The sequence below is a fragment of the Camponotus floridanus genome, unplaced genomic scaffold (genome assembly GCF_003227725.1).
Source record: "Camponotus floridanus strain SB8 unplaced genomic scaffold, Cflo_v7.5 scaffold17, whole genome shotgun sequence".
NCBI lineage: Eukaryota > Metazoa > Arthropoda > Insecta > Hymenoptera > Formicidae > Camponotus > Camponotus floridanus.
The window spans coordinates 2,639,806-2,651,380 of NW_020229292.1; the positions used below are offsets into that span (position 1 = coordinate 2,639,806).

Here is an 11,575-nt window from a genome sequence, read left to right on the forward strand (position 1 = left end):
ATCTAAGGTCCGAATATAATGTATCCAATTAAAGCAAATTAATAGCTGAAATTATGTCGTATGAATTTATTATTATTATTATTGTTATTATTAAAGCTACATATTTATTCTTATTATTATTACTATTATACATATTATATTCGGGCCTTCGATACGGTCGATTTAAATAATTGACAATTATGTACCGATCAATTTATTATGCAGTCGATAATCTCCCGCATGATAGAAAGATTGACACAAGCATTAAAAATTCATCCTGTATAAAGGCAATGTATTAAAAAAAAAATTTATGCAAATTTGTTTAAATAGTATAATCAATACTGCAATCAAAATTATGAAGATACAATTTCTATGATAAGAGACATCTACAATAACATTTTTATGAAAAGAGGCACTACAATTCTTTGAAAATTTTTCTAAAAAAAAAAAAAAAAAAAGAAAAAAAGGAAATACACACGAGAGAACACCGTATATTTATATTAATATATCGCATGCAGCGCATATTCTATTTACAAAGATCGAATTATTCATTTAGAAGCACGCTTATTAATTTTCGATTAATTTTTTTTTTATGCTCATCTATTATATAAATACTATATTAATTATATGTTAATATTTTTTATATCTTTCTAATATCAATATTTCATTCTTTTTTTTGCAACTTCATTATAAAGTATTTCATACAATTTTAAGGATACATAATATGTACAATAAAGCATTGTGATTTTAAGGATACATAATATGTACAATAAAGCATTGTGATTTTAAGGATACATAATATGTACAATAAAGCATTATGATACATTTTATAATTCGTACTTCTTTTAAATAATTTCTCTCTTATATTTTATTTGTTTATTGATATTTATCTTTCTCTGTACAAAATTTTATGGAAATAGAATGATTGAATAATTTACAATTATCACGAATTACATCTGCATTATCTATGATTCGTCTTGTGTAGCTTCCCTTCGATGTATGACCAATAATAGTATTACAAATGCATCAATAAGCCGGAAGACAAAATCGTAGATAATTCACACAAAGAAAATACATAATTATTAAATTAATGAGAAAATTTGACAAAATAAAACGGCAACTTTTCAATAAAGATTTCGACACGCATTCAAAACACACAAAAAAATTCCAACATAATTTTGACATATATCGCATTGCATATACATTGCTAAATAATTTTAGTCATCGAATAAAAAAAGAGCAGAAATATATTATTTAAATTATTTTCGATTCCATCATGTTTATATATCTCATGTTTCGACTGTACAACATTATAATACATGTAAGTCTACTCCTTATAATCTTTTCTTTCTCGAAGAGGAGCAACTTTTCCAAGAAAAACACTATCTACCTCTACATTCTGTACATTCTCTCTGTAATTTGAAAAATATGTCTTCCCTAACAATATTTTATCAGGCAATACTTTTGCAAAATAATTGCTTATAATCGTTAGCATACAATTAAACGATTTCTGTCTGGAAAATACACACGACAGATCGTTCCATTATTAGTTAACTGCAGAAATAAGTCTTGGCAGTTGGCACTTGGCAAGAATGTCTTCAGAAGGCAAAAACGATGGCCGTTTGATTCCCGCTAGTCATTCATCACATGTGCACCACCTTCGGCGTGCTGAAATCACATTCTATGTAATTATATTGCGATATTTATTTATTTATAAAAAATAATAAATAATTGATTGATGAAATTAAAAACAAAGAGATACTAATGTTCTATAAAATATAATTAAAAATTTATAATTATTTAAAATCATGAGATTATATAATTATATAAAATATAATTAAAAAATATAATTTTAACTATAAAAGTAAAATAAAATATAATTTATAAATATAATTTAACTATAAAAATAAAATAAAATATAATAAATATAATAAAATATAATAAATATAATTTAACTATAAAAATAAAATAAAATATAATTTAAAAATATAATTTTAACTATAAAATATAATTAAAAATTTATAATTATTTATAAAATCATGAGATTGTTCCATCAATAAAATGCGTGGAATAAAACACCTGTAAAATCAACTAAAAATTTAAAATCATAAATCTAAAAATGAAATAATGAAACTTTAAACTGTCAATTTAAAAAGTTATATATAATTTATATGTAATAACAACACGACAACTAATAAAAATATTAAAATTTCTGTAAAATAATAGAATCAATAGATCACGATTTTATATAAAATTGATAAGCTGCAAAATAGAAAAACGTATTTACCTCTTGCCCCACAACCAATTCAAAAGCACACTCGACTGGCTCTGAACATCTCGAGCTGTGAACAAATATCGAATCATCCATTTGTCATTCGCACTGATGCGCAACTTTTTGTACACTCAATATTTACTGACTATTGCGTACTCATAAAGGAATACCTACAGAGGGTGTAATTAGCGTTGACCAGCCTCGCGGCTGCTTCAGGTGGCAATGTACTTAAAACATCTCTGTGCGCTAACAAAGACATTTGTTGCGTATGTCTCAGCTCCCGTTCGTCCTTTAATCGCACGTCCTTCGTGTGACTGACTGAATGCAACTGCGACAATCTAAAGGAAGAATCTAGCTTGTATCAAACTACGAGCAAGTTAGCAGGGTAAGCGAGGCATTTGGATATTCTATTGAAGAAGGAAAATATTTTCCACTCTTCAACATTACTTGAGGAGGGCATTACTTTTGCAGGATAAGCATTCTACGAAGATGCACTTCGATTTCTACTGGTCGACAAAATAATGAAATTTTTGTGACTTTACGAGATCACGGTGATCTTAATTTAAATTCGTAAGCTCTAAAGCGAAGTTGTCATCATTGTTCGCGCCAATGGAGTAACGAAGCAGCGAAGATACTAGGACGAAGAAAAATGTTATTAGTCCGAAAATCCTCGATTTTTCATTAAAACAAAAATTGTCGCGCGTGAAAATTTTAATTTTTCTTCCGAAAATACATATTTACAAGATCTACTTTCTCGTGTAAACATCTGGTATCAAATGTAAATATCAAATCATCAATCAAAGTGATAGCATTAAATTTTTTTTAGCAGACGAACCGAGTTACAGGAACTATACTGGGTGTTAAAAGTCTGGACACGGTCGAATATCTTGATAAGGAAGAGTTTTACTAGAAAGTGTTTGAGACAAAAGTTGTATGACTTGAAGGGGACCATGAGATGGTGGCAATTATTTAACCTTGAAAAGTCATTTGAAGATCACATGAAGGTTACCGTCAATTTCTTAAATGAAACCCCCCATTTTTTATTCCATATTCTTGTAGTTTATCTCGAGGGCTTTCCAAAACGCTATAATTAAGTTAGTTTTCCTTAAGTACTTTCCGAGTTATGAGGCTTGAAATAATTTCTTAATTTTACATAAACCGTAAAATATCTTGCAAAATATTCATTTGTCGATTATCTTATCTTACCTTAATATTTTTACCTTAACTTTATGTACAAAATAATGAGAGGAATCAATTGGTGTAGAAAACACACAGTTATTTTTAAGAAAAAATATGTAATTGTTAATTGCAAATTACATATTTTTTCTTCGATACAATTATGTGTTTTCTTTACACCAATTGATTCCTCTCATTATTTTGTACATAAAAGTATTAAGGTAAGATAATCGAAAAATGAATATTTTCCAAGATATTTTACGGTTTATGTAAAATTAAGAAATGATTTCAAGCCTCATAACTCGGAAAGCACTCAATAGAAAAATACTTTATTATAGTGTTTTGGAAAGCTCTCGAGATGAGCTACAAGAATATGTAAAAGCATATAGGGCGTCCCATTTAAAAAGTTGGAGGTGACCTTCACGTGACCTTCAGGTGACTCTTCACGATCAAAATAGTGACACCGTCTTATGTGTCCCTTGAAACCATACAACTTTTGTCTGAAACATTTTTTTCTACAATCAAAATTAAAAAAGTTATTCAGGGTGATCGATTAAAATAGGACCCTGATTTGTAATTTTTAATTAGGAAATTTTTCTTACTTCAATGCAAGAGCTTCTTTGTCCTCGATCGGGATATCAATGGCTTCTTTTGCGATCTCAACTGGTCCCTCGGACTTCGAAGGCGAAGGTTGTTCCACGATGGGTTCAATCACCGTTTGCGAGGCCGATGATAAGTCTTTTGTTGGGCTCCCTTCAACGTTACCCATCCTTCTCAATTCTTCATTCACTCGAATCGCATTAGACAGTCGCAGTTGTAGCGTATCTCGCTCTTCGAGCAATTGCATTAGTTCGTGAGTCAACTCCTCGCATCTGACATCTCTCTGATGAAGCATGTATAGCGCAAGATCCAACTCGCTGGAAGTGGTCTCCATGTTGTCGACTGTCTGAACGCTTTCCGAATCCTTGGACGCAATCTCGACGACGGACGCATCTTTCTTCAAGGCGTGTTGCATCAGTTCGTACTCGGATACCTTCTGCTCCAACAATTCCTTCAGCTGATTCATCTCTGTTTCCCTAGTCGCCAATATATACCTCAGCTCGTCCAGTTGTCTCTCCTCTTCCGTGGACAAGGCCAAGAGCTCCTCTATACGCGCCTCTTTCTCACGAATCTGCATCTTCAAGTCGTGAAGTTCGGCATTTTTGGTGATGCTCAGCTCGGCCAGTCTCCTCTCCTTCTCCGCCAGGTCGTCAGTTGCACGAATCAGTGCGCTTTCCTTCTGTTCCAGTTTATTGCTTCGATCATTCACAATTACCTGCAGTTCCTCCAACTGCATCTTCAGATTCGCGATATCCTTATCTTTCAGTTCAAGTTCCGCCAGCAACTTTTGATTTTCCTCTGATAGTCTCCTCTTGATCTCATCGATCTCAGATTCCTTCTTTCGCAACTCGTTGGTGAGGAACTCTTCAGCCTCGAGACGGATCTGCTCTTTTTCCGAAGTTAGCTTCTCGATGGCATTTTTACTCTCCTCGGAGAGCCTCTCCAAGTCTTTCAGATGCAAGATTCTCTCTTGTAGCTCCACGATAGTTGACTTTAACGTTTGCACCTCCTGTTCCTTGCCATAGATCTCTCCCGTCAATCGCTGCACGGCTTCGCGCAATTCGAACTCGTCCGATTGGGGCTCCATACTGGCTTGCAGACACAATTGCGAGTCCTTTTCAGCTATGACGTACTTTAATTCGTTAATTTCCTGCTCCCTCGCATGAAGCTCGTTCTGCAATCTGACGATTTCCTCTTGATCTTGCGCGGATCTTCGGTCCCTGGAGAGCGAATTGGACTCCTCCTTGGAAATATGCTCCTGATTCTGATCATGAATGCGTTGCAAAGCATTTACTTGCTCCTGCTTCTCCGTCAGGGTCTGCGAAGCTACTTGCAAGGAGGTTTCCAGGGTAGCTTTCTCATTGTACAGACAATTAATCCTATCTTGCATTTGCTGAATGATTGTGGGATACGTATTCTCGCTCAAGACATACTTGAGATGCTCCAACTCTTGCTGTTTAGCTTCCATCTGCGCCTTTAGCTCGTCTATGGTGCCTTGTAGCTCGGCATCGTCGTCATTTCCCGTCTTGAAGGCAAGACTATCAACCATCTGAGAATTCTGCAGCTGTTCATTGCACAATCTTTCTAAATCGCCTCGTTTTTCGTTTAATTCCTGACTCATGATCTCCAACAAAGAATCTTTGTCACTCATCATGGCCTTGATGCCTTCCAAATCATTCTCCTTGGCGCATAATTGGGTGCTTAGATAGTGCAATTGTTCAGTCTTCTCTCGCAGGTCTTGCTTCAAAGCGTCAACCTGCTGGTTATCTTTCTCCAGACGAGCTTGATACGCCTTCGTTTCTTGATCATACTGCAACAGGATCGACTCTTTCTCGGATTTTAGAGTCTGGATTTCTTGCTGCAAGGTATGAATGTGCGAGTTGCACTCTTGTAAATTAACCACGGTTGCTTCCGTGGCGTCCAACTGGTTCTTCAGATATTCGAGCTCCTCTAAGTATCCTTTTATTTTTGCCTCGAGATACGTCTTCTCCTCTTCGTATTGGATCAGCTCTTGTTGCTTCTCTCGCAATTTTTCGTTCAGCAAATTTGCATCAGCCTGAGTGGCTCCGATTATTGAATTTCGCTCTGTTAGATCTTCCTTCAGATACACGATTTGTTGTTGTTGCATTTCCAACTTGGCCGCGCTATCTTGCAACTTCAGGGTGTATTCGTCAATCGCAGCTTGTATTGTCGTTAACTTTTCCCTTAGATCGCGCAATTCTTGGTCTTTTTCTTCGACCTCTATCGCATGATTCTGGATTAATTCCTGGGTAGCTTCGCTGATGATGGCATTCACCGTTTCCACGCTCTTCTGCTGGATCTGCTCGTGTTCCTTGTTGGTGAATGCTTCCTTCAAGACTGTCAATTCTTGTTTCCTCTCGTCTAATTCTTTCGTTAAGGTTTGTAGGTCCGATTGTAGCGTTGCTTCGACCTTTCCCTTTCCACGTACTGAACTTGAAGCTCTTGCTTCAGATCAGCGACCTCTTGAACTCTGGCGTTGAGCAATTCCGTGACTTCCATTAAAGATGTATTAATGCTCGAGGATTTTTCCTCTAGATTCATCAGAGCGTTGAGCTTCTCTTCCAAGACCTCCTTCTCTTCTAGAGCTTTCTGTAAATTATTTATCTCCTTTTCTAATCTATCGATTTTCTCCAGAAATTCAGCTTTGAGGAAATCATTATTTTATCGCATCGCTGCCACTTGATCATTCGCGTCTATTAGACTCTGCTCGAACTGCTTCCTGAGCACGTCGTATTCTTCCTTGCCTTTGTTTAAAGCGCTTTCTAGGGCCGCATTTTGGTTATTCAACGTATCTAACTTTTCCACGAGTTCTCCAGAGTTGTCAGTAGCCTTCGCCTCCAAATTAGCCATCGTCGCCTTCTGTACTTCCAAGAAGCGTTGCAATTGTTCATTTTCCGCCGCAAGCGCCTCCAATTCGTCCTTCAAATCGTCTATTTCTTCTTTGTACTTCTTCGACGTCGCTTCAAAGTCGTCAGTAGATTCCACTGATCTTTTCTGGGGGTGATTTGGGTCGATCTGATCTTCTTGTTGCGAAAAAGAAGTGTCTTGCACGTCGGTTGCATTTTCCTGTAATCGCCACTCCAAGGATTGCACTTTATTGCCTAGTTCCTTGTTCTGAATACGCAATACTTCGACTTCCATGTCCTGTTTCTCCTTCATTTCCATGTACCTTTCATTGGCAGACACCAACATGTCGAGTCGCTTCAGTAAAGCCTCTTTTTCGGCAATAATATTTTTCTTCTCCTCTTTAATTTCCTTCAGATTTTTCTCCAAATTGACGATCTGCGTCTTCAGCTCCTCCTCGATCGCCGTGTCCAGGTCGAAGAAGCTGCCAGCCTGCTTCTGCGTCTTCAATTGTTGTTGCAAGCTCTCCATCTGCACTTTATACTCCTTCAATTTTTTCACCAATTTAGCGCTCTTTATCTGAGCCGCTTTACTCTCCTCGGTAATCTTGGCGTTTTGCTCTTCTAGATCTTTTATCTTGGCTTGCAAGTCTTCTATTCGCAGGTGTAATTGGGTTTCGACACTTAGAATTACCGACGTATTCTCCAAACCCCAACCCCAAGACCCTTCTAAGCAACAAACAATTATTTAGTTTATGAAGATGATTATTATTGTCATCATTGTGATAGTTTAATCTTTTACTTACCTTTCCATCGCTAGTCAGAGCGAGACCATGACACTGTCCGCATCTGATGTCCACAATAAGCTTGTCGCTTAAGACGGTGACTCGAATAAACGTGGATATATCACAAGTCTCACTAGTAATATTAAGTTTTTTCGCGAAATAGACCTTTTACAGATATAGATCTTTCAAAAATAGCACAGTAATACATTCTTTGATCTGATTTTCTGAATCACATTCAGAATATGTATAAAAACACTACTTGAAAAGACTTGACAAAAAATTCTGTTTCATATTATTTTATCCTAAGTACTTTTTAACATGTTAAATTTATATAAATTCATTGGTCATGTTGATACATGTAATAGAATTAAAAGTTTTCTCACAATTTTAAAATATTACGTAACTAAGTGTATGTGTATTGCTTTAATTTTTATAACCAGATTAAATGTACAGAATTCAAAATTAATTGCTGCAATATCTTGCTTTTCTATATCCATTAGAGATATATTCAAAATTATTTTCAAAATTTTTATCTTATTAAAAAAATAAAACTTACATCGTAACAATCTTTAACATAAATTTTTAAAAATATTTGCATATTGAAAAAAATATTATGGTCAAATAATTGTTCTTCTAAACAAAGCAATTTATTTATTTAATATATATTCTTAATTATAATTTATCTACTTATATTTTATTATGATTTCACACATGTGTATATATAATCATTTTCATTTTTACTTGTTCCCTAAGAAAAATTCATGCTTTAAGAATAATAAAAAACCTCCTAATATCAATTTTGTTAAATCAAGAAATATATAAATCTTTGATATATCTCTCCTTCTTCTGTAAGTACCAGGATGAAATACAAGCCGTGTGCAAAGATCTTTATATTTTTTCCACACAATTCTTCTTTTTTGTATGGAGGCCAGTATGTATGTGACGAATCGTTGAATAATCATCTCCATAATACTTTAAGCAGTAAACATTTTTGTCCTTTGTCACAATTATAGTTTTACTATCATGGTAACCTTCAAAATATTATAATATATAATATATATATATATATATATATATATATATATATACGAGTATAATGACGGGTAGCTTTAAAGTTATTCCTAATAACATCAAAGAATAAAATTTTAAATTTTGCAAATATATCTACACTAAGCTTAAGTTATTTTGAAGCTTTAATATTTTTCAATAATAAACGTATGCCAGAAGTTAACTAAATATAATTACACTAATTAATCGAATAAAATTATAACATATATGTGAACGTAATAATACTTTATTCTTTGTATTCTTATCTTCTTATTTAATTTATTCATTCTTTTCTTCTTGCCTTATACGATACAATTAATAATTAAGTAACGATTAATATATCTTTTAGATCGCCTATGCCATCACCATTAGAATCATAGAAACTTTTTATATAAATTTGATAGATGACAGTGTTGTTCCACCATGACTTATTGAAAATCTCAGCTGATGAACTGCTGACCAGCAGCAAAAACATGCATGTTGTTAGCGACATGATGCCGTTTGTATTTGTCGAATCTGAAATTTGCTTATATATACTTTAATGACTAAGGAAATTAGTTACTTCCTTATCGATCATGCCTACTGAATACAATATCTTTCGTTCGAAAAAATCAAATAATTGACAGGTACAAAACTAGTTTATTGCAGCTGAATTTTTTATGATTATCAATCAATCACTGCAATTAATGACTAACGTTTTATTAAGATATTGTACAATTAATGACAAAGTCTATATAAATGACAAAAGTCTATATAAATGACAGAAGTCTATATAAATGACAGAATCTTTATCAATAACATTACCCATATAATACATAATATTACCATAATCCACTAATGTTTTGTGTATTGTTTTAGATCAGGAAATAATACAAGGATTTAAGCACGACTTGGAAATCTTATTTCACTATAATTATGTATAACGGTAACATACAATGGCAATGTATCATACATACATATTATTCAAAAAAGATAAATTGCATTATTTCTTGCAATTTACAAACTAAACAAATTATTACAGTACTTGATAGTAAAGGAAAGTATATAATAATACCTGATAATAACAAAAATGTAATATAATGTACATCATATATAACCATACAATATAGTAAAATATTAAAATAATTTTTTTCGACAACTTTAATTTCTCGATCTTACAATTATTTCAAAATTGCAACGTGACAAAGTATTTTGAAACCTAAAATTATATATAACATAGACTCTCCTATTAAAAACGTGCAGATTATTTCAATTACTATAATTCTTATCTAAAAGAAAGTTTATTTACAAAAAATAATTAATGTAGAAGACATACAAAAAAATAGATGCAATATATTTTAATTGAAAAACGAATTCTCCGTTAGAGAATTGTTTAAAATATCAATGAGAAATTTTTAATTGAATGATCTAACAAAATGATATTATATATTTTGTAGTAAATAAATTTGTATCTCTAAAAAAAATTTCATTTTCTACATCATAAATAAATGTCCCACAAGATTCGTTTTTTCTTCAACTTTTTTCACTTCAAATTTGTCTTTCGATTATTTACTGTTTTTTACATAATACTTGTTCTGTGTAATTCTGTGTTGATTTGATATATTTTTTATTGTCTCTAAAAGCGACATTGCTGAAGCTCATACGAGATGACAAATTATCCAATGTCAGTATATTTTCTTCACATGCTCTAACAATAAGTGTTTATCTGTCATTTCTGTCCTGATACATGATATGACATTCAAACGCGATATTTTTAGAACGTTATCTAACAACAAGAAATCTCTATAAATTTACGAAAAAATACAATCCATCATATGTATATTTTCTCGCCAGAGATCTAACGACAATATTGTAAGAGCATATTAAAGAAATTTATAATAAAAAATTTATTCTTTAAATACATTTAAATATATTTTTCTCTATATATATTATTCAATTTTCTGGCTATTCTTTGCCCAAAAGCCAAGTAAGTTTTAATATAACTCGGCGTACAATTTTATAATCATCTCGAAGTGCTGCACATGCTTCTCCGAAGAAACTTGCTAGGACTGCTGTAAGAGTGCAATTTTGCCAATTCGTGTTTCAAAAGCTTGAGCATATACTTTTGAATCTTGAAAGTATAATTGTCAATTAATGTCAAATATGTTAAAGCATCAACAGCATTTGTTGTTAGATAACGTTTTTGATGGTAAAATATGGCGTTTGAATACCATGTCATGCATCCGGACGGAAAACTAATAATATATATATATATATATATATATATATATATATATATGGTGTATATATATATATATATATATATATATATATATATTATTATTATTATTATTATTTTTATTTTTTCATTTTTTTTATTATTATATTATTATTTTTATTTATTATTTATATTATTCATACAGGGTGCTTCTCAACATACAGATCGATAAGTCGGGTTGCCTATCTGACGATCGGTCTTCTTTTACATTATATAAAGAAGATCTTAAAAATAAAATTCGAAACGCGTGTGCGGAAATCACTCCTCCGATAATTCGGAGAGTAAGGAAAAATTTTATGCGAAGGATTGCTTTATGTTTAGAAGAGAATGGCGGTTACATTGAACATATATTGTGAACATTAGAAAATAGTTTTTTGTTTAAATTCATTATATTTTATCTGTGTTATTATATTTCAATTGTGTCATTTTATGTTATTAATGTTATTTAAGTTATTTATGTTATTAAATATAATGTTATTTATGTTATTAAATATTACAATTACACTATATCAATGTTAAAAGCTGATTTCACTTTCCTCATTCCCTACGGATTTGCATTCAAGGTATCAATCAAGGAATTTTTTCACTTTTCATT

The 11,575-nt window shown here is 32.3% G+C and overlaps 2 protein-coding genes across 2 annotated transcripts in view; both read right to left on the bottom strand.

The window, feature by feature from the left end:
* LOC105254658 (protein lava lamp-like) overlaps positions 1-6,500 on the bottom strand; it is a gene marked incomplete at its 5' end in the record, with an annotated part of 13,749 nt that extends 7,249 nt beyond the window's left edge. The window contains 3 exons of the mRNA XM_025407287.1: positions 2,267-2,321; positions 2,422-2,589; positions 4,030-6,500. Coding sequence (XP_025263072.1) covers positions 2,267-2,321; positions 2,422-2,589; positions 4,030-6,500 — 2,694 coding nt within the window. The remainder of the gene's footprint in view (positions 1-2,266; positions 2,322-2,421; positions 2,590-4,029) is intronic.
* A 158-nt stretch (positions 6,501-6,658) lies between these two features.
* On the bottom strand, positions 6,659-7,587 carry LOC112637474 (outer dense fiber protein 2-like). Its single transcript, XM_025407256.1, has one exon. The coding sequence runs from the start codon at positions 7,421-7,423 to the stop codon at positions 6,710-6,712; it is 714 nt and encodes a 237-aa protein (XP_025263041.1). The 5' UTR covers positions 7,424-7,587; the 3' UTR covers positions 6,659-6,709.
* Positions 7,588-11,575: the final 3,988 nt, after the last annotated feature.

Bases quoted from the DNA above. Each gene is read 5' to 3' on its own strand.
- LOC112637474 (XM_025407256.1), bottom strand. From the start codon at position 7,423: ATGGAGAGCTTGCAACAACAATTGAAGACGCAGAAGCAGGCTGGCAGC.